Raw genomic sequence first — 24,872 nt, 5'->3', positions numbered from 1 at the left:
CAACATTAAAAAAAAACATTAAAAATAATTAAGCAAAAACATCCCTATTGCTTATGCGCATATATAATACATCATGGTTATAGAGCTCGGATAATTTAAATTGTCAATATGAGACTTCCAAAGACATCGGGCATCTTACCAGAAATCTCGGGCATCTTACCAGAAATCCAACATGGCAGATGCATGATTTTTCTTCCTGACAATTGTGGGATTAAAAACAGCCCCGTACGGGACTGACGGTTATTTATTTCCCCAACAGGTACAGTGAAAATGAGGTTTGAACAGGAAGGGGCTATGCCCCCCCCCCTTCCTGAAGTGGTCCAGTCATGGACACACAACTTAAGTTAATGGCATGGTCCTTATGTTTCGTGAAGAGTTTGATCTGCATCAGGCCACCGGTTTCTGAGAAGATTTTTTGAATGAAATACCAATCTTTTGCGCAACCCCCACCCCCCTTTAGCCCCCTCTAAATGGAGCAAGTTTGGTATGGATCTGCCTGGTGGTTTTTGAGAAGAAGATTTTTGAATAAAATACCGATGTTTTTGGTTAAAACTCCCCTTTTGCTCCCTTTATATGGAACACATCGGGATGGGGAGCACAACCCCATGAGATTTGGCTGTCCTGGTACATCGCACCAAATTTGGTCCATATCTGCATAGCCAGTTTGGTTAAAAACGTTAAAACGTTTAGGGTTTTATATATCTGTAAATATTGTGTAAAAATATCTGTAAATATCTGTAAAAAGGCTATGCCATATCCGCATAGCCAGTTTGGTTAAAAACGTATATCGATCAGGTAGTTTCAGATGTTTTCGTCAAATGTTAGCAGACGTAGTACGTTCGGTAGGGACGCACGACCAGACACCGGGACCCAATCGATGAGCATTTTTCAGAGAAATAACCTGAAAAAAATATCGCTAATTAATACATTTCTCACAATGAAAAAACAAACAAAGAAGGAATGAAAAAATAACCTTCGAACTATTTTAGCTCAATAGGTACAGATTCAAAACTTATTACCACTTAAATCAAAGTTTGATGGGATAACAAGGGATACATATATATATATATATATATATATATATATATATATATATATATATATATATATTAATGTCACATCGATATGCAGCAACATAATGACAATGACGTCATCGATTTTCATTTGTTAAATTGCTGTGCTTGGTCACGTGCCGTTTTGTGAAATGATAATAACTGACAAGTGGAACCCCCATCCGATACACTTTGTACAGCCGAACAGCACGAGACGGATCGAGTGAAACCATGAAACTTCATTACATTTTGTAAAATCATGTTTATCACGATGTCCTGCTGATCTTATGCATTTGTGTGGTGAGAACAAGATTATAAAAATCAGTTCGTACTCAAAAAGGATGCAGCGTACAGCCATACATTTATCATTACTAAATGTCAGACGTTAAAACGTCACCAATTCAATCACCATTAATACACAATACTTTAACAGGGCGGGGGGGGGGGGGGATAAGTTTATCCCCCGTGGGGATGGCAATTACAACAAGAGCGCAAGTGAGCACAATATACGCCCAAACAAGAAGGTATATACAGAATTGTGCTACAACATGGAAAACAGCATCCTGGTTGCCATGGCAACCACTTTAGATGACGAACGTATGTCGCGACAGTCTCCACAGTCTGTACCTATGTACCAAATATGAAACGTGAAAGTTGAAAACTTTGGGAGTTAGAGTGCGGACAGGAACGGACGGACAGACAGAGACAGACAGAGATAGACGGACGGACGGACAGACGACCGGTATCACATAATACGCCCCGATATATATATATATATATTGGGCGAATAAAAACGAGAGCCAGTGAAATCCCCCCACCCCCCTCTGTGAAATTGCACCCTGGGTCGGAGCCCATGCAGGCTCCTGGGTCGGGGACCGCGCATGCTCCTGGGTCAGGGCCCGCGCAGGCTCGAGGCGAGGGTAGGTTAGAGGTCGAAGTGCTTTCAAGCACATTTGCTCATGCGTGCAACCTGAAAATTGACACAGCATCTCGAGAGGGTTTGATTAATCACCGCCTGCTCTCCCTCCCCCGGACGGCGCAAAGCACTTCAAATCACAGAAGAGTAAGGAGGCTAGAAGGGGTCTGATACTTCGCTGGCCTTTATGGGGTTTCGTGCTGGTGGATGTTCCCAGTTGAAAGTCGAGTTCGCTGGAAATGGACCCAGAGAGTAGAGTTTGGGAGATCAATTGGGAGTGAGCGTTGAAGCACTGTGGAGGACAGTCACTGTGGAGTGCAGCTCTGGAAAGAGAACAATATGGACCAACTTCTATCCACTCATCCAAAATCTCTCTTCCTCATATGTGGCGACTTCAATTGTCATCATGCCAGTTGGCTTGGGGTGGGTACCTCTCTCACCTGCCATGGCAGTTCAGCAAAGCATTTCTGCGACTCAACGGGACTGAAACAATCTGTCAACTTCATGACCTGGATCTCAGCCAACGGTACTCCATCTCTTCTGGATTAGATTTTGACCAAATTCCCAGAAAATATCTACTGTTCTTCTTCTGCGCCAATCGGTTCATCTGACCATCTGCTTGCTAAAGCGGTCATCTCTCTGGCTGTTATTGGAGAACCACCTCAGCGCTGACGAGTCTGGCATTTCACTCAGGCCGACTGGAAGGGTCTTCAAGCAGCCAAACTTCTCGACTGGTCTCCCATCGCTACTTTCTCCAACATAAACTCATCCTGGGAATTCCTTCAAAGAAACTTGCTCTCCCTCATGCACAGATTTATCCCATCTCAAGTTCAGTTGTCCTACCCTTCCTCTTGCTCATGGTTCACTAAACTTGTGGCGAGGCTGTTGACCTGAAACAACTTGCCTCCACCTCATAGAAGGCAAATCCTACTGAAGGCAATCTCAGTTACTTCCATAAAGCCTTGAACAAGTGTGTGTCTACCCTCAGGAGAGCCAGGAAAGACTATCTTTCTTATCCCAAGTCTGAACTTTCAAACTTGTCTCCTTCCTCCAAATCCTGGTGGCGTTGAGTTATCCGTTTCTGATGTATGTCCCCCCTCCATCCCCTCCATGACCCCAAATGGCTGCACAGCTGGACACCACATGTGAAAAGGCTGAATGCCTAAACTCTGTGTTTGCTTCGAAATTTTGTGTCTGAAATCCATCACTTTCTGAACCCACCTTACTCAGTCACATCCAGCTGTTCTTGAATTTTGTCCTTTTCTCCAGACAAGGTGGAGAGTTTGCTGTCAAACCTCAACCGGTCCAGACGGCATCAGCCCTCGTGTCATAAAAACCTGCTCTATTGCTCTTGCTCACCCTCTCTCTGTTCTATTCACCCTCTCATTTGCTCAAGGTCATGTCATCTGCTTGGAAATCAGCAAACATTACTGCCCTGCATAAAAAGTGCAAAAACTGATCCCTGCAACTGCAGACCAATCAGCGTTCTCCCAATCATCAGCAAAGTCATGAAATCCATTATCGCTTCAGAAATCAAATCCTTCCTCTTCTTCAATGGCTTGATTTCCGATCATCAATTTGGATTCAGACCAGGTCACTCTACCCTGGACATGCTGCTTCTGCTTTCCGAACAATGGATGGAGATCCTCAATGCCGGACATTAAATCAGAGCCATCTCCCTCGACATATCATGAGCTTTCGATACGGTTTGGCATCCCACTCTGCCTTGGATACCATAAGAAGAGAGTTTGGTGAGCAATCTCCACTCATAGCTCACAGACCTCCTCTCCTGTCACAGTCAACGTGTGGCTGTTAATGTCTCTGTCTCTGTCTCTGTCGAGCAGATTATGTCTGTCCAGGCTGGAGTTCCTCAAGGCAGTGTTCTGGGCCCTGTGCTTTTCTGCTTTTCATCAATGATCTCTCTGACTCTGGAAAATCCTCTTTATCTCTTTGCTGATGACTCCACCATCTGCCGTACCATCTGTCATCCCTCTGATTGGCAAGCAGCAGCCTCTTCACTCTCTGCAGATCTGGATAAAATTACAAGCTGGCCAAACACCTGGAATATGTCTTTCAATCGTGACAAATCTCACACACTCATCATGTCTCTCCGAAAGGACCATCTGGAAATCCCCCATCGACTTTATCAACAACCTCCTTGAAGAAGTCCTTTCATTCAAGCTTTTGGGCCTCAATATCTGACATGATCTTTCCTGGGAAAGCCACATTTCCAAGCTGGCTTCCAAAGCCAGTCGCCGACTGGGCATCCTTCGTTGTGCAAAGTCCTTCTTTGGCACACCTGAGCTTCCAACCACATACAAAGCTTTTATCCACAGCCTGCTGGAGTACTGCCTTCCCCTCTGGGGTGATGCTCCTGCCTCACACCTAGCTCGGCTTCACACTGTGGAAACCAAAGCTTTTCGGAAACATTGGTATCTCCCATGATGAAGCTCAATCTTTGGATATCACTCACTGCAGGCACGTCAGTGCTGTGCTCTGTCCCCCCTATATTCCCGCAGGGCATTCAAGGTCCACCAAAAAACCCCTTCAAGTGAAACTGCCAAAATCAAGAACAACTGCTCACCTTCACTCTTTTATTCCTCTTTTTATCACCTCTGGAACAAACTCCCACACTCTTCAATTGCACTCCTCCCACCAGGTCTTCAAAGCAGCTGTTCACCACCATCTCTTGTCTTCCCCCCCTCCAAAACCACGATCTTTACTGTCCCCGTTAATTCACCTCAAACCCACCTCCTTCAAATTCCCTGTTTTCCTTCCTGAAAGTCCCTGTCGTGTAAGAGCGTGAAAGTCCCTGAAGTGTCCATCTTGTTTATCCCGTGTAACCCACCCCATCCCTCTCCTTTCGACATATCTCCTATTGTCTCTGTTCCCCAATGCTTTGTGCTTCCCTCTCCCATCCCTCTTGTCTCCTGCATTGTTACTTGCAAAATCAAAGATTTTTCAAGTATATTTGTCAGTCGATTTTGTTTGTCTGTCTGTCTGTCTGTCTGTCTGTCTGTCTGTCTGTCAATTGCCTACAGGTCACAATTCAAAACTGATCACCATGAAACATTTACCTAGTTGTAGAGGTAGTCTCAACTGAGAAGCCTCTGATTTTGAGGTCAAAGGTCAAAGGTCATGGTGAGGTCAGACTTCTAAAATAGTCAATTTTCATCTCAAACAAAAACCTGTAAAATTAAACAGCAATTGCATAGTACATCACTGAATTTGGAAATCAACTTCATCGAGGTCAAAAGGTCAAAGGTCAACTCAAGGTCAAACTACTGAAATCAATTTACACCTGAACTTTGATTCAGATTGTCAATGTTAACCTTAATGAAATGGGCAATTTGATGTTTCCATGGCAACCTTTGGAAAGGGGAGGGGGTGAATTTCTGCAAGTACTGTGCTCTGCATATCATCTTTTTCTTGTCATATGTTCAGTGTGTTCGCTCTTACATAAGCCTCAACATGGTGTTCCAGAAAAAAAATAATTGCGATAAACCCTCTCCTACCTCTCTGGCCATACACCACCTCCTCAGGTCATCCTTCACCCCACCTTGTGATCAACCCTCCCGAACCTCTCCGGCAGTGCACCACCTCCTCAGGTCATCCTTCACCCCACTTTGTGATCAACCCTCCCTAACCTCTCCCGGCAGTGCACCACCTCCTCAGGTCATCCTTCACCCCACTTGTGATCAACCCATCCCAACCTGTCTGGCAGTACACCACCTCCTCAGGTCATCCTTCACCCCACCTTGTGATCAACCCTTCCCAACCTCTCCGGCAGTACACCACCTCCTCATGTCATCCTTCACCCCACCTTGTGATCAACCCTCCCCAACCTCTCCAGCAGTACACCACCTCCTCAGGTCATCCTTCACCCCACCTTGTGATCAACCCTCCCCATATTCTCCAGCAGTACACCACCTCCTCAAGTCATCCTTCACCCCACCTTGTGATCAACCCTCCCCAACCTCTCCAGCAGTACACCACCTCCTCAGGTCATCCTTCACCCCACCTTGTGATCAACCCTCCCCATATTCTCCAGCAGTACACCACCTCCTCAAGTCATCCTTCACCCCACCTTGTGATCAACCCTCCCCAACCTCTCCAGCAGTACACCACCTCCTCAGGTCATCCTAAATCCCAACCCGTAATCGACCCTTCCAAACTTTTCCCAAACTCAATGCAGATTCCGACATTTGCTTACATCTTCTCCTCAGATTTGTTCATCCCCTTGTTCTATCCACATGTTGTCCTCCTGCCTGTGCACTGCCTGAAACCATTTTCTACCCTCAATAACCCACCACCCGACCCCCAACACTTCTCTTCCACGTTTTTTACAGTTTCCTCCTCTTCTCTCTTCCAGTTCTTTCACATTCTCTTGCCTCTGTCCACCTTTTGGGTTCCCTTTCTGCACAGTCTCCTCACTCTTCCATGACTCAAGATTTTACATTAAATAAACAAACAAACATGGGAAATGATGAGGAATACGATTAAATAAATTCGAGCATGCATTCCTACTCAACGCATTTCATCAAAACATCGGGGCTGACAGGTATACACACTCCACTCGAAGCCGTCCAGCCTGGGTTCGAATCCTAGCCCAGCGACAAACTGTCATCCTGGTGTTTCACAGACTGGGTGAATCATCTATGTATGGTGGCACCCCCTCCGGTGGATGTTAAACTGGCATCCCATCGACCGGTGGACCGGTGGCATCCCATCGACCAACATTACTTGGTGGACGTTAAAGATCCCATGGTGTCCTTCGCGAAAAGTCTGCGAGCTATTGCCGGCATTGTGAACAAATTACAAATAACCGGTTGCTCTAACGTCTGACTTTGAGCACATTGTTGACTATTAGGACATCTACCAACTGGACCCATGAGGATAATTTCTTGAAATGAACCCAACAGGTGTTTACACCAATTCAGTAGCTAACGCCTCGTCAAGGAAATGCATACACAGGTCGATATGTTAGTTGTGAAAACTCATCATGCCGAGTACAGACACATACCGAGAATGGCTCTCGTTGGAGCGCATACCTCCGCCAGGTGGAACAGTTTACGTTTTGTATCCCACTGATAGCGGATTTGAATCCGGACCTTAACCAAAATCGAATCGGCTTGTTCTTGTCATCTAACCAACTCATCCATATAGTTTTGCCATAATCCGTGCACACCTTGTTGAGATACTGTGTTCGAGTTCAGTTTTAGCCCTATCGCTCAATGGTGAAGAATCGCTTGAATGAAATTCTCGTATCCAGCTTAAATCGAATCAATTCTTCCGTGTCTTGCATCCAACCTGTCCACCAAGTTTCATCCAAATCAGTCCATAACTGTTTGAGAGACAAATAGACAGGGGCGAAAACATAACCTCCATCCACCTTTTGTGGTGGCGGTAACAAAGCAAAGCCTATAGGCTATCGTAGACTACCGTGGACTCCGGGCCTCAGTACAGATGAGGGAACAACCCAGAAGCTCCAGGAACTCTATACATGACAACCAGCAGTGGGACACATCAGAAGATGACACACATCAACTTCAAACCTTTTGAGGTTTGAAGCAACAAGTGCGAGGTCTTCGTAGCAAATTCATTTACATGATCATTTTAACGCATCTAGCAGGACTACAATTCCTGATTTGGGGGCTTCATTATCATCCTCAACCCTGCTGTTTGTTGAGCCACAACAGCATTAACATACACGTTGGGTACACACAGACAGTAAAAGCAGGAGAAAAGGTTAACAGGGTGTTTCTTTTTAAAGGACATAGGTCAAAACAGTCTGAAATGTGCGTTTCCAACAAAAGCAAATACTTACAACCTCCAACTGAAAAATCGTTCATAAAAGGAATCCCTGCTCGGATACCAAGTATTGATTAAACAGAGAGCCCTCGGGGTGCATTCTTCAACAGGTCCTTCCCTGAAGGCCGCAGACAGCATGGAAACAGGTCGCCTTGGTAAGCAGGACACCCAACGATGACTATGTTAATGACACACCCGCCAGCCTCGCATCCATCATCAGAAACATGATGGAATTGTCAATTGCTGCAGATCTACGATTCCATGGATGCTTCCCTCAAACAATCCGGGCTAACAAGGAAGCCAAGCATTCGAAACTGCCCCTAACGGGAAATCGATGCCTTCAGACATCATGACGATTGGCAATTATGAGGCCTTTGTGGCCATGTTGTGATCATCGATCTAAATCGATATCAAATTTTAGGTTGTCAAAATACCAACCTGTATCTCAGATCACATGACTGATCCCCTCACATTTCCATTGAAATGATCTCAGGAGTCCACTTTCATTGATAACGTCATAAAACGGTGAGATATGATCAATTTGCCGAAATATGCCGACACTAAATTAATTATCTGGTCCCCTCACATAACATTATAAAGTTCCTGAAGCCGTTTGGGTTCCATTGTACATGCCGTCAAGACGAGGTACGAATCAAACGTAGCCATTCAGAACCCCAGTGATGAAAACTTGTACCCCATCGGCGAGTTGTTTCGTTGAGCAGGTGCCTGTGACCGATGCACAAAGACCGCATGACATACCCAAAGGAGAACACATCGACGCGAGGGAAGTTGCCGTTAGTCACGCTTCGCCTCGAGAGAGCACCCCCAAAAATAGCAGCCGAGGATAAAGGCCCCGAAAGGCCATAACTCCTGCCACGTTATTCCTAATCTTGCTTTATCCCCAAGCATTATTCATTTCGCGCTGTACCGAGCAACGCTCATAAACTACCCTGACTGCCACCACCACTACCACCGGTGCAGGCCACAACCAAAATGCACGTCCCAATTTCCTGCAGTACCAACTCAGTCACTGAATGCAATGTTCACCACAAAATAAAAACAGTTGTTCTGCATCCACTTCTTTTTTAAAGTCAACTAAACCACAAGCAAGGTAAATTAAAGGACCTACCACGTCACAATGAGCATCAGCCAGGTAAATTACAGGACCCACAAGGTGACACTTACTGTGCACTAGCCAGGTAAATTACAGGACCTACCACGTCACAATGAGCATCAGCCAGGTAAATTACAGGACCCACAAGGTGACACTTACTGTGCACTAGCCAGGTAAATTACAGGACCTACCACGTCACAATGAGCATCAGCCAGGTAAATTACAGGACCCACAAGGTGACACTTACTGTGCACTAGCCAGGTAAATTACAGGACCTACCACGTCACAATGAGCATCAGCCAGGTAAATTACAGGACCCACAAGGTGACACTTACTGTGCACTAGCCAGGTAAATTACAGGACCTACCACGTCACAATGAGCATCAGCCAGGTAAATTACAGGACCCACAAGGTGACACTTACTGTGCACTAGCCAGGTAAATTACAGGACCTACCACGTCACAATGAGCATCAGCCAGGTAAATTACAGGACCCACAAGGTGACACTTACTGTGCATTAGCCAGGTAAATTACAGGACCTACCACATCACAATGAGCATCAGCCAGGTAAATTACAGGACCCACAAGGTGACACTTACTGTGCACTAGCCAGGTGAATTACAGGACCTACCACGTCACAATGAGCATCAGCCAGGTAAATTACAGGACCCACAAGGTGACACTTACTGTGCACTAGCCAGGTAAATTACAGGACCTACCACGTCACATTATATGCGAACGTGGTAACTTACAAAACCCACTTAATATATTCAATGTTTTAAAAGTGGTTATAAATAATTACAATTGTGAATCCTCCACGAACCTAAATCTTGTTATTCAAACAAAACAGGTTTGGAAATGTTATAAACAAGAAGATGTCGTGCAGAGCACTATACTTGCAGAATCCAGAAAGCAAATTTGACCTCAATAATTGGTGGTTGAATTCAATGACCAAATATGGAACTCCTCTTCAAATTAAGTCAATCAAATGAAAATTGACAATTTTAGAAACTCGGTCCATGTGGACCTCAAAAATAATTAATTGGTGATTGTATTCAGTGACCTGATATGCAAATCCCCTTCAAATTTCAAGTCAATGGGATGAAAATTTAGGATTTTATAAATTCAACAAATTCGTTGACCTTTGGCCAATGTCGACCTTTTGAACTCAAAAACAATAGGCTTCTTGCTTATGACAAACTTTACCATGTGGTGAAGTTTCGTGAAGATCGGTTCAAAATTGTGACCTGCAGATGACAAACAGACAAACAAAAAACAAGAAAAAGATGTCGGGAAGAGCAAGACACTTGCAAAATCCACCACCTCCCTCTCCAAAGGTTGCCATGGATACATCAAATTGTCCACTTCATGAAGATTAAAATTGACAATCATAATCAAAGCTCAGGTCAATCGAATGAAAATTCATTATTTTTCAGATTGAAATCGATTTTATAAGTTTTACTTGGAGTTGACCTTTGACCGAAACAAACACACACACACACACACACACACACACACACACACACACACACACACACACACACACACACACACACACACACACACACACACACACACACACACACACACACACACACACACACACACACACCAGGTCCATGAGGCTTGAAGTGGTCCATGAAGCCGTGCAACTATATGTCTGTTAATTACGTACGGTTTGAATGTTGGTTGCTGACTGCACGTACGTCTATTAATTATGTACTATTAGACTCCTGAGACCCCTTTAACCATCGAAGACCCTGTAAGACCCCCAAGACCATCAAGACCCTAAAAATGACGAAAGACCCGCGTGCTTTCAATACGGTCTGGCACCCTGCCCTGCTCACCAAATAAAACTCTCTTCCTCTGGTATCCAAGGCCATCTCCACTCATGGCTCGCAGACTTCCTCTCCTGTCGCAGCCAACGTGTGGCCCGAAATGGAGTTCTCTCCTCCTCCTCTTCCTGTCCAGGCTGGAGTTCCTCAAGGCAGCGTTCTGGGCCGTTCTTTTTCTAGTTTTCATCAACGATCTCTCCGACTCTATTTATCTCTTTGCTGATGATTCCACCCTCCGCTGTGGAATCTCTCATTCCTCTGATCGGCAAGCAGCAGCCTCTTCACTCTCTGCGGATCTGCATAAAATCACAAGCTGGTCCAACAGGTGAAACATGTCTTTCAATCTGGACAAATCTCACACTCTCACGATGTCTTCTCCGAAAGGATGGTCTGGAACACCCCCACCCTCCCCCCCTATCTACTTTCTCAACAATCCTCCTTTCATTCAAACTTTTGGGTCTCACTACCTTCCATGATCTTTCCTGGGAAAGCCACATCTCCAAGCTGGCCTCCAAAGCCAGTCGCCGACTGGGCATCCTCCGTCGTGCAAAGTCCTTCCTTGGCACACCTGAGCTCCTGACCATGTACAGAGCTTTCATCCGCAGCCTGATGGGGGTACTGCTCTCCCCTCTGAGCTGGTGCTTCTGCCTCCCACCTTTCTTGGCTTCACGCTTTGGAAACAAAGGCATTTAAGATCATTGGTATCTCCCATGATGAGGCTGTCTTTGGGTCTCTCACTCTCTCACCACAGGCAGGTTGGTGGTCTTTCTGTCGTCTACCATCTCCTGTCAGGTCTCGCCGCCCCCCCCGACCCCCCGCTTTGTCTGCTATCTGTCCTGCCCATATTTCTGCAGGGCGCTCCCGCCAGCAACCCCCTTCTAGTTAAACTACCAAAATCAAGAATCACTGTTCATCTTCATTCTTTCATTCCTCTTTATCCCCGCCTTTGGACAAACTCCCACACATTCTTCAATCCCACTCTTCCCTCCAGGTCTTCAAAATAGCTGTTCACCACCATTTCTTAACTTCCCCCATCCAAAACTATGATCTTTTCTACCCCTGTTAATCCACCCCAAACCCACCTCTTTCATATTCCCTTCCTGAAAGTCCCTATGGTGTCCATCTTGTTTACCCCATGTACCCCGTCCCATCTCTCTCAATTCCACAGATCTCATGTGTCTATTCCACACTGTTTTGTGCTTCCCTCTCCCGTTCCTCTTGTCTGCTGCTCCCCTTGTTATACGTTGTGTGTGTTAGCTCTGATACGAGCCTCGGCATTGTATACATAGATACGAGTATATATGTGAATAAAAATAAAAAAGATCCAGAAGACCCCGAGGCCACAAAATACCCAAGGACCCCAAATACCCAAAAGACCATAAGGACCCAAAATTTCCTGAAAACCCAAAAGACCCAAAGGACCCAAACGTCCTCTGAAAGCTAAAGACACAAACGACCCAGATCACCCAAAAGTTCCTGACAACCCAAAAGACCCAAACGTCCTCTGAAAGCTAAAGACACAAATGACCCAGATCACCCAAAAGTTCCTGACAACCCAAAAGACCCAAACGTCCTCTGAAAGCTAAAGATGCAAATGACCCAGATCACCCAAAAGTTCCTGACATCCTAAAAGACCCAAAATATCCCAAGAACCCAAAAGTCCCCTAAAATCTAGGACCCAAAAGACCCCTACACCCTTTTTAACCTCTTTTACCTTCAAGAGTGTGTTAGCTCTTATACGAGCCTCGGCATTGTATACATATATACGAGTATACATGTATGTTGAGGTCGTAGAGAGATTCACTTACCTTGGAAGTGATATTCATGTCTCTGCTGGCTGTGAGTCAGAGGTCATTAGACGTCTGGGTCAGACCTGGGGAGTCATGGATTCAATGGATCATGGGGTGTGGCGCTGCCAGTACCTGTGCGGGAGGCGGAAAGTCCGAGTCTTCAGGTCCTTGGTGCTTCCAGTCTTGCTCTATGGATGTGAGACTTGGACTCTGACCAGGGATCTGAGACGGAGACTTAATTCCTTTGGTACCAGGTCTCTTCGAAGAATCCTTGACTATCGCAGGTCGGAATTTGTGTCCAACGAGGGGTTGCTGAGAGAGACTCAAATGAGATTTGTTACCTGCATAGTCCGTGAGTGTCAGCTGCGGCTGTATGGACATGTGGCTCGTTTTTCTGACGCTGATCCTGCTCACCAAATGCTCTCAGCGAGGGAGTCTCGTGAGTGGAAGAGGCCAATGGGCCGACCACGTGTCTCGTGGTTGCAGCAGGTTGACCATCATCTCAAGGAGATGGGGATGGGCCAGGCATCTGCCTGGGGGATGGCCAAACGAGGCCCCTGGAGTACCGGCGGAAAGTGGATGCAGCGACACGCTGCTCTGGCGCATGCTCCCATACCTGACCTGACCTTTAAGACCCTTGAAGACCCCTTTTCCCTTTGAGACCCTTTCAACACTTCAGACACCTTTAGATACCTTCACCCTTTAGACTCTCAATACCCTTTTTGACCCCGAGAACCTTGAGACCTTTACACCCCTCTTAAGTCCCTTCAGACAGCTTTGGGTGACTTTGACATTTTTATGTTACAAATACATCTCAAATAAACACATCACCAATATTACAAATAAATTTGTCCAAAAGAAATGTTTGTATGACGATTGGTGTAAATCATGACAACACGGCAAATCTGTGACGTCAATCTCTGAAACGGTGTGTGGAGAGGCAAGCGTAGCGAGCCGATCCACGCTAGTTTGTGTACAAATAAGATGTTTGTTTGTTTGTTTTTAAGAGGCGTCGACTTTATATTTCAGGCCACAGACTTCGAGATCACCTCTCATGGCTCAGGTACAACAGCTGAAGCAGGTAAGAGAACACCATTTGGAGGTGTTGAGCCATGTATTATATTTGATAGAGTTAACAGGATAGCTCAGAGAAAGGCTCACCTTTGAGCTGTCTCGCATAGGTTCGATTCCAGACTTGCATATAAACTTTCGAGGATCAGTGCGCCTCAGCGTCAGCAGCGGGGCGTTGCATCAGACTACGCCGTCTCTTTTAACCTGGCGACCAATCTGCCAAGAATGTCTGCAGCTGGTAGACGTTAAAGACGTCCACCGGCAGCATCCATGGTGTCTTTCACAAGTAAGAGATCTTCGCCAGCCCCTTTACCAAATTCCCACCATGATGACTACAATTGGGAAAGCAAAGGCAAACCATCCCTTGCATTTATTTACCCAGGAAGCTGCTTCGGCAGGCTGCGACACCATGGTAATGGTATGGCATTAATCCAATTCAATTTGATTATACATGGAGGATACATGAAAATGAAGGAAATGGTAATTGCATTTCTGATGAAGTGCAATCTGGTGTTTCTGAGAGGGAGAAAGGGAGTTGGGGGTGGGGAAGAGAGGGCTATGAAACAATATTCCCCACTTTAAATCATGACCATTACAGAAAAAAAAAGATTAAAAAAAAATATTTTTTTTTTTACTTTCAGACAGAGTAACGAAGAGTATAAACGACGGAGAATCAATGATGCATTTCGGCACGAGCACTGCGCAGCTCATGTTTGAACGGAGCGCGAGCACATGGACACCGAGGGAATCTATGACATTTCCGAGCAGCTCGATATGGTGACAACCACAGTCCGCTTAAGGGTACGTCATTTAGCCTGAACCCAAAGAAGAAGAATCGTTAACCCCTTGCATGGGCTTTCTGGACGGCTCAGAAACATTGATGTGCTCTTCGTTCCTTGATGTTACTTCAGCACCAATCTTGTATTCCATGGACCGAAGGTTCAAGTCAGGACAGAACGAGTTCAAGATGGACCGGAGTCTCGCAGTGAGACCTTCGGAGAATTGCGGCACAGAGAACTTCACTTTATCGGAACAATCTCCAGGAAGGCAATGGACCCTAAAAAAAACATGTCGGCTCCATCGGAGAGAGGATCAGCCACAAACGACGGAGCATATAGCTCCATCACCGGGGAACAAGGCAGCCTTAAAAAGCTTCCACTGGGGCTTGGAAGATGGTTCCCTACAGTCTTACCTGCAGAGACACGGACGCAGTCACAACTGTATCTGAATATTATTAATGTAAATGCAAAGATCACTATTATTGTGAGCAATTAATGGGGACGGAGCCACCGATGAACACACGAGTAAAGATCTCGGGGAGATCCCAAATGGAATCAGAATTCTTCGAGGGAAATGTTGGAAAATACATTAAACATTTTCAAACCTATTCAAGAATCATGAGGTTTTTTTTTTTTAAGATGTTCCAAAAATAAAACAATTTTTTGGTTTACAGGAGGTGGTCATATGGACTTTTGTGTGGATTTTTAACCTAATCAGCTCCACCACCAAACGTGGACAGAGGTTATGTTTTCACCACTGTTTGTGTGCAGGATGTCTCAAAAAGTTATGGATGGATTCGGATGAAATTTGGTGGACAGGTTGGGTGTGCGACAAGGACGAATCGATTGGATTTTGGTGAAGATCCGGATCCGGATCCTAGAAATCAAACTTTTTTTTTTAAGTGATTCTTCACCATCGGGAGATGGGACGATATTCCAAACAGTTATGGACGATTATGACAAAACATGGTGCATGAGTTGGGTAGGCGACAAGAACAAGTCGATTAGATTTTGGTTCAGGTCTGGATGCAGATCCACCCAATGAGTGGGATACAAAACGTAAACTGTTTAGTCTGACGGAGGTATGCGCTCTACCGAATGCCGTTGGAGTTATTTACGCATCTCAGATTTATATTGATATCAATGAAATACTTTAAACCACCCAAAGTATTGGCTAATGCTGTTACTTCAAGGCTGCTCCTCAACTCTAAAGTTGCTTCCACTAAGGAGGCTCACCGTGAGGTCCGCAAGGAACTGTCCAAGACCATTTCATCGTCTACTCCTACATCGCTCCTTTCTTCCCCCTTCACCAGCACCGACACCGATACTGGCCATTCCTCCACCAAAGCAAGGAAAGTAGCATGGATTGATGTTATCTGTCCTCAATTATTGAAGAACTTGGGACCTCACGGACGTGATTGGTTGGCTTCTCTTTTCACCAACATCCATTCAACTGTAGTCATATCATCAAGCTGGAGAGAGGCTAAAGTCATTTCCATCCTTAAGCCAGGGAAATCTGCTGCTGATCCATCCAGCTATCAGCCCATATCTCTGCTACGTACGACATACAACTTGTTTGAGCACGTCCTACTGGCCAGGCTCTCTGCACTGGTAGAGCCCAACCTTCCAAAGGAACAAGCTGGCTTCACATCTGATAGGAGCTGTGTTGATCAAGCACTTGGACTTAGCACCCACATTGAGTCTGGCTTCCAATGCAAGCTCAAGACAAGTGTTGCACCAATTGCCCTTTCATCAGTGTATGATATGGTATGGCAACATTGTCTTCTGCTGAAAGCTGCCAGACTTTTCCAGTGCCAAGCCACAACGTGTCTCCTTTCCTCTATGCTTAGCAATTGAAGTTTATAGGGTTTCACCCAGAGACCAAACAAGTTCCAGAAAGACTCTGAACGATGGTCTTCCCCAAGGGTCTATTTACGCTCCGATCCTCCTCAACATAGATGTGAGTGACATGTTTTGTACCACCTCCAGAAAATATGCCTATGTAGACAATCTTGCCCTTGCTATCAACCTTGAAGATCTAAAAAGCACTTGTCCCAGGACCTAAAGGTAATGGAGCAATACTTCAATGAATGGCACCTCCACCCAAACCCAACTAAGACCACGGTTACTGCTTTTCATCTCAGCAACTGACTGGCCAACAACAAACTTCAGGTTTTCTTTTGTGGCAAACCAGTCAAGAACGAACCGTTCCCCAAGCAACTAGCAGTCAGCCATGTCTCATCCTCGCATTCTGTGAACATCTAAAAACGGGTCACAGAAAAGATCAAGACCAGAATAAACCGAATCTGGAAACTCGTGGGCACCAGCTGAGGATCAAGCGTGCACTCTTTACACTGCTAGCCTTCCTATTGTGTACTCTTCAGAGGAATACTGTTCTCCTGTTTGGGCACAGAGCAGCCACACAAAGAATTTCGACACTGTCCTGAAAAACCTGAATGCGGACAATCAGCGGTACACTGAAATCAACACCTGTGCAATGGCTCTCAGTTCTGTCTCACATCCCACCCCTTGACGTGTGCCGGAAGACAAGAAATGCTGAGAGATTTTGATCGCACTGAAGCCAATCCAGAGCTTCTAATCCATGAAGACCTGCATAATCTACCAAATCGATCTAATATGTGATGTCATGGAAACATTTCTGGGGCTCTGCAAATGTTTTGAATGATGTGCGGTTTGACACAAAGCACAAGTGGTGCAATCTCTGGACAGACGACAACATTGCCAGTTCAAAGACCTGGTGAGTGACCCGACAGAAGAGCCTCCAGTATTCGACCTCCCCCAGAAACAGTGGTGTGTCTAAACAGGATCTATACTGTCCATACAAGGACATCAAGCCATGTCCACAAATGGAATTTCAAAGACGGCCCAATATGTGACTTTGGTCACACAGATCAGGCGATCCATCACATTGTGAATGAGTGTCAACTATGGATATTAAATAATGGATTTATTTTATGGCAATCCACCAAAATTTGCCAAGTTTGAACAAAATCAGAGAATGCATGTTCAAGAAATGGTTGGGGAGACATTTAAGTAACAAAATGGCCACCAGTCGGCCATATTGGATCTGATCTTGAAAATAAATGACGTGCATATGTAAACAATCATTCGTTATCTGTGTGCCGAGTTTCAACAACATCGGTAAATGCACGTCCGAGGACGTGCTCAACGTCGGGTTTCTTGCAACGAAAATGGCCGCCAGTCTACGAGTCGGCCATCGTTGATCAGATTGCAAAATAAATTGAGGTGCACATGTATGCCATCATATGCAGTGCTTGCGCCAAGTTTGAACATAATCGGACCATGCATTTCCAAGAAATGGTTGGGGACACGTTCAATTTACAAAATTGCCACCAGTCGGCCATCTTTGGTAGAATTGCGAAACAATATGATGTGCTTATGTTATGTATACCATCACGTATAATCTTTGAGCCAAGGACAGACTGCTCAAATAATATGTGGGCTGCGAAGGCAAATGGACTTTTGAGAGTGTCGCGTGGCGAATCCAGCCGCGATCAGCGAATCTGGAATCGAGAAATCTCCAATCGAGCTATCGAACGGCTTCGCAGCAAATCCAGAGTGGAGAAGTCGTCACCGAGGTGCCGAGGGATTGTGCGATCAGAGCACCGGGATCAATACAAATACTGTATTTGTACGAAGACGAATGTGGTGTTGAGAAATCCAAGAAAGCCGACCATGGCTGCAAAGCTCGGTGGACAAACATCGAGTGCTTGTATTGCAATGTGTCAAGCATTCATGTTTATAGAGTAGAAGTGAAATGCAACAAAATGTAATGTCCTATGAGCCATTGCTGTTGATGCTTGTCGGTTGTTTCAAACACTGTATCTATACATGACAACAAACATGTTGGAAAAACCATTTCCATTCCGAATTTATCCGAAAGGTCGTCCCATAAAATAAGTCAAATAATATGCACAAAACACCTCATTAATATTTATATACCTGGAAGTACCGTAAGCGGCGATGTTTTGTGAGTGGCAGCCGACAGTTTTGCTAACTACCATCGTTGATTTTGCTTCATCTTATACTCCAAATATACTTATCTATGAATGAAGGAAAGAAAAATGGGGAAGAAAAAAAATCAGCCAATTGGACTGACCTTTACATCAATTTATAGGCCAAAAAATATGGGATATTTCGAGCCATGTGGACTTGCACCATGAACTATACATACAACCCTCATTAGATGGTGATTCAACATACGGAAATTTCATTCCAACCAAACAAAATAGGGAAACAATTCAATATACGGTGATTCGATATATGGAATTTCATGTTAAGCCTGGCATTCCGACTTGCTTTTTGTCACCAATGTGTGGCGCTCAACGGAACCCTTTCTTCTCCTCTCCCTGTCAAGGCTGGAGTAACACAAGGAAACGTCCTCGGCCCCATATTTTTCCTAATCTTCATCAATCATCTCACCGACTCTCTGGAAAATCCTCTTTATCTCTTTGCTGAAGACTCCACTCTCTGCCATGACATCCATCATCCCTCTGACAGACAGGCAGCAGCGTCTTACCTCTCTTCAGATCATGATAAAATTACAAACTGGTGAAACACTTGAAAAATCTCTCTCACACTCTCAGTCTCCCTCATACTCAATCTCCCCCCCCCCCTCCCCAAAAGGACCGTTCCACAAACCATCCCAGCCACTTTCTCAATAACCGTCTCAAAGAGTTTCAGTCACTCAAACTCTTGTGTCTCACTCTCACCCATGATCTCTCTTGGGCAAGCCATGTTTCAGGGTTGGCCTACAAAGCCAGAAGCTGGCGGAACATCCCTCCATCGTGCAAAGTCCTTCCTTGGCACACCTGAGCTCCTATCTACCTACAAGGCTCTCATCCGTAGCTTGATGGAGTACTACTCTCTCCTTTGGGCTGGCTCCACTGTCTTACATCTTGTCAAGCTTGATGTAAGGTCGCACATCTTGTGGAAATCAAGGCGTTAATGTCATTGGAATCTCTCGCGATGATGCCGAGTCTATGGGCGTATCACTTCGCCATGGCCGAAAGATCATCGGCCTCTCTGTCTTCTACCAAGCTGTTAGTCTTGCTGTCTAACAATAGACAGACCAAGCTGTCATTTCTGGTCTTGTACCCTCTGCCCTTTCTGTTGTCTTCGCCCCCCCCCCTCAGTATTTGTCGGACACACGCAGTCCACCAGCAACGCCCTCCTCGTGAAACTGCCTAAATACAGTTCCACTGCTCACCTCCATTCATTTATTCCTCTCTTTTCTCACACTCTCTTCAATCTCATTCTTCTCTCCCAGTCTTCAAGATAGCTGTTCACCACCATCTCAGGTCATTCCCCTTCCAAAGCCATGATCTTTTCTACACCCATTAAACCACCCCCACCCTTCTCAAAATTTTGCTTCTGTAATTTATCCATCTTGAGCACTCCTTGCGTTCTCCCTTAACTTTCATCGTTACTTGCATCCCTTGTTTTTCTGTGTCTGTCTACCTTCTCCCTCCACTCAGCTGTCGGTGTTTCCCCTTTCTCCTGATGTTCCCTTTGATATGTTGTGCCTTTGTCTGTTCTGTTTCCAAGCTCATTCACAAGCCGAGACCATGTAGAAGAATAAAAAAATATATATAAAATAAATTAGATTACAAAAACCATACATATTGGGGGAACCAATTCATTAATAAACTGCGATTCAACATACAGAATTTCACGATCACGCAACTAATTAGGGAACCAATTAGTTATATGGTGATTCAACATATGGAGTTTCATTATAACGTAATAAATTAGGGAACTAATTGGTTATAGGCCAATGGTGATGAAATATACAGAATTTCACGAGAAAGAGCAATCAGAAATTGCTGACTCTTACTAGGACTTTTCTTTTTGTGGTATTTGTGTAGTGTTTGTGTAGTGTTTGTGTAGTGTTTGTGTAGTGTTTGTGTTACGTAATTAATAAGACATAACTGAAACTGCCACTTTATAACTGCTGACAGTGATGACTGGGTACCAAGACGTCCCACTTTGATGCAGCCCCGCTTTGATCGGACACCTGACCCTGACCCATGACGTTTATTATTATTCAATTGAATGCAGAATGGGATTAAAATGAATTCAAATCAACTGGAAGACCAAATAGGTACAAGTCCTGCATTGGAGTAATCAGAAAGGACCCAAATAAGAAAAAAGCAAAGATGGAGTAATCAGGAGGAACCTGGATAGGATTCATGTTTCAGCTGCTACTCCTTTACCCACAAACATAACCAGGCACAACAAAGTGAACCTGATTCAAAAAAAAAAAAAAAAAAAAATCGAATTTTTTTTTTTTAATAATTCTGGCTGCCAGACCATGTGTCCAATCAGATTGAAATTTAAAACATACATTCCCCATCAATACTAGATCATAATTGTGAAGTTTCACGTCGATCAATGAAGCAATTCAAGAGAAAATAACTTCTTTTTCAGATTTCCGCTCAATCCAATATGGCTTCCAGATGATTGCGGAGATAATTAGGGAGCAAATTTGTTGTGTGGCGATTCAAACTGAGATTTCGGGTAGAATGCGCCGTCCACAGGCCTTGAAAGGGCCCACGTCATCAGCAGTTTTTCCAGGACAAACTGCAGCAAATCAACTTTTTTGGCGAGTTGATCGGAAGGTTCTCCAAATCTAAGTGATAGCAGAAGTGCAAAAATATACCGTAAAGTAATTGCCTTTGATGTGAAAACATTTCCGTCGGACCGCATCTCCAATTATATAATGGAAGTCAATGGGAAAATAGGGTTTAATACACGGAATTTCAAGAACGTATATATTCCATAAATCAAGGGATGAGTGCATCATCTTGACTAGCCTCCGAGTGCTGGAAATGTGTAGTGGGGGTGGGGAGGGGGGGAGGGAGGTTAAGGCACGGCTATGACCAAGATGCTTTTCAAATACAGCCAGTCCTCGTTCAACGCTGTAGTTCCGTTCTTGAAAAGTGCGACTTTAACTGAAACGACTTAAAGCAAATCCAATTTCCCCCATAGCAATGAATGTAAAGAGGGAGGATGGGGGGAGGAAGTAAGGGGGGTTAGTTTAGAGGGAAAAAAATTCAGCGTCAGACAAAAGACGTTATTTAAATCTTGAGCATAAGTTTTAAATAATTTTAAACAAACAATTGAATATCATCATCTCCAGTTGCTTTTTTCTCATCTCTCATTGCTTCATATCTTCATTGGTTCAGATCTTCTCCGTGTGATTACAGAGGTTGTGTGACGTCGGCTTCTACCAATCTCATCAAAACCCGCTTTATTGGCCAAGCTGAAGATAAATTCCTTTAATTTAGTCCCAAACTCATGGTTTTCTTCATTTTAATAGAGGTAAAACGACTTTATAACGGAAAGGTGAACGACTTTAAATGAGTATATCCTCAATATGTCAGCGACTTAATAAGGAAATTATGCTCGCTCGGGACGACGTTAAGCAAGGGCTTACTGTATAGCCCTCCACGGGCCCTCATTATTGTGCAAATATACATCAAATATGCTCACATTTCCACCCACCTACCTACTTGCCACCTTCCCTGTGTACGCGCCCAGATGACACACAATGCCCAGGCCTTTTCAAAGCCACACAAGCAGTCAGCACAGAGAGAAGCAACATGGCAGCCGGCAGCCCCACATTAAAATGAAAGGGCAGAGCTGGCCATCAAAACACTCCACACGAGAAACAAGATTATCAGATCATACTCGCACATCTCACTCTCTGTGACGGCACAAACATCAAGGTCTCGACCTTGGGATTTATCTTACCCACAATGCAGCATCGTCCTTTATAAGTCAACCTCAACCAGAGTGTCACTCAAAATCAAGAGGAAGCGAAAAGTTCGAACTGAGAAAATGAAGGTTACAAAGTGAAAATGTCTACAGAGTTTAAGGCCCATGGAAGAAATTGGACGCGAGTGCCAAATTAATCACTGTGCATGTTTCATAAAGAACTCAGCAAGAGTCAAAATAATAAATAATAGCTAAAACCTAGGTGACACAACATAGAGAGGAAAAAAATTGGAGGGTTAACGATACGAGTGCACAAAGTTGGGACAAAATAAACAAATGCATTGAGGTCGACACACTAAATGTCTCAGGAATAACAAGTGGAGTACAGGCAACGTGTGTCCGTCTGAACTCGAGCTATAGTCTACTATACTGATGAACTGATTGTGAGAACAAAGTACACAAAGTTCTTCCTTCCAGATATCCTGCCCACCTGTCCAGCCTCCCTTGTAAAACCTTAGCTTATCAATCCATGACATTGAAAGTCCGAGAGAATCCTCATGGATTATTCATTACAAGTCTGGAAGGTGGAAAGCACATCACTACGCTTGTAGCGAGCGAAAGCATGTCAGTGGCTTAAAGAGCCACCTCTTGCAAAACTACAACACTGCTGTCATGACTACGGGACATAGAGGAGCGTCTACAAAGTGATCAAAATACAACAACAAGACAAAGTACCGTTCCATCGACATACTATATATATGCAGTCTCAGGGTGCATCTAGAGAACAAAAGGGAAAACTAAGAGGATGATGAGTGGTGGAGGAGTGTGGGATTTGGGAGGTTATTGATCAATTCATGAGTACAAATGGTCCTAAATTGTACAGAATGGGGAATAATGGACAGTGTTGAGGGAAGACCTTCATCCTGTAGTGGACCCAAACAGGCTGGTAAAGTTGAATCATTTATTTTGCTCAAATCGGTTTCTTCTACCTCCATGTTTCCACAAAGTCTGGACAAATTACCCAGGTTTATACCTGCACATGAAACTGCATCACAACCACCCTCCAGGAATTTTGGGGGTTTTTTTTTTCCAACCACATGAAGCACTCAAGAGGAAGTACACACATTTAAAGCAAATACAACAATGCATCATCAAACTAAATAATATATAAACGGTCTCAGAAACATCATTCAGGGAAATCGAGTGGAGAGACAAAAGGAGAGAAATATTAACAAAGACAAAAACCATGGAAGTCGAATAAACCGATTCGAGCAAAATAAATGATTCAACTTAACCAGCCCTGTTTGGGTCCATGACAGGATGAAGACCTCCCCCCAACACGGTCCATTATTCCCCATTCTGTACAATTTGGGACCATCTGTACTCCTATTAATTGATAAATTTAGTCTCACCATCTCAACTTCCAAATTCTAAATGAAATACTCGTCCATTCTTGATACGTGTCCAGCCGGGTTCCATTTTGGTTTATTAAAGTGACCAATGTTGAATTCAGTTTTCCGTCTGATCCATTAGCTTCTCTCTCTGGTATGTTTTTGTGAATCAAAAATTAATAAATGTTGATATTAATAATAATAGAAGATGAAAAAAATTTTTAAATCTAGAAAATGTTCGTACTCATTACTTCAGTTAATAAAAAATGATCCATACTTGGAGATTTAGAGAATTGAGCTGTTTCATTGAGTTTGATTGAGCATGACCTCTCTTCCACCCATCTCCAGCAACCACCATAAAAATAAACCATGACGGACTTGTCCAGGTAACTCGAGCACCGGGTTCGAGCTGAACACTCAATGTGCAATTAAACTAAAAATTACAACCATTCATCATCAGAATAGAGTTCTTCGATTTTATAGACGTCTAACAGTAAAAGTGGATTAAACTTGAGCCAACATCGCCATCTACCGAGTGAAAAGCAATTACAATGACACCTTGACATCGACCACGCAGGGGAAACCGGCGATGCACAAGAGAGTGATTTTGCAACCATCAAGTGCTATTGACACGTAAAACAAGTTCACCGGCCGCTCGCATTTGTCAACACAACGTACCAGACTCTGGTTCGAAGAGTTGATTCGCCTCCAGGTCGGTGAAGGTGCTCGAGCAGGTGGGACAGCGGAATGAGGCGCGATTTGTCGAGTCACGCTCATCGGTCTCAATCTTGCGGCGCATGTGGTCCAGCTTGTACTAAACATGAGTGGTGGAGAAAAAACAATAAAATTCAAAAACAAAACCGTGTGGATTCCAGTTATATGGGCTTTAGAAGATGGTGAAATTACAATTGACAGAGTGAGAAGTAATAATGTCAGTTACCTTGAAAACTCAGTAAATTAGACACCCATTGTTGTTGTTGCTGTGGAATAAACCTTAAGGGTAAGCCCCTCTGCTGAAAGAACGCACGAGTGGGTGAAACTGTGGGTTTATGTCAGTGGGATTACCTTTCCACTTGGAAGTGGCAAGCTGTTGCCTCATTAGCTGATTCACTTTTTTTTATTTCAGTGCAATACTGTTCAAGTTCAAGCTTTTTACCACCATAAAACATTAAATAGGTACACACACGCTCCGCCATGAACAAACAGACTCGCTTGTGGGGTTTTAAGGAACCAGTGTTATCTTTTGAAAAGAGCAGACACATCGGTGTGTCGGTGCCCCAATGTACATACCTCATATAATGCCTCATAGTGTTCAGCGTTATCCGATCATAGTTGTGACATCTATCTGTGCG

General features: G+C 44.3%; 1 protein-coding gene across 5 annotated transcripts in view; it reads right to left on the bottom strand.

Annotated features, from left to right (window-relative positions):
- Positions 1–24,872, bottom strand: part of GTF2E1 (general transcription factor IIE subunit 1) — a 117,036-nt gene that overhangs the window by 72,145 nt on the left and 20,019 nt on the right. For all 5 annotated transcript variants that reach the window (XM_085857813.1, XM_085857811.1, XM_085857809.1 and 2 more), the window contains exon 4: positions 24,199–24,334. In XM_085857813.1, the coding sequence (XP_085713939.1) occupies positions 24,199–24,334 (136 nt within the window). The remainder of the gene's footprint in view (positions 1–24,198; positions 24,335–24,872) is intronic.

Source organism: Eptatretus burgeri, chromosome 15 (genome assembly GCF_056783735.1).
Source record: "Eptatretus burgeri isolate ZD-2024b chromosome 15, Ebu_testis_v1, whole genome shotgun sequence".
Lineage (NCBI taxonomy): Eukaryota > Metazoa > Chordata > Myxini > Myxiniformes > Myxinidae > Eptatretus > Eptatretus burgeri.
Note: the sequence above shows the minus strand (reverse complement) of the source record. Positions and strands in the feature narration are given on the sequence as shown.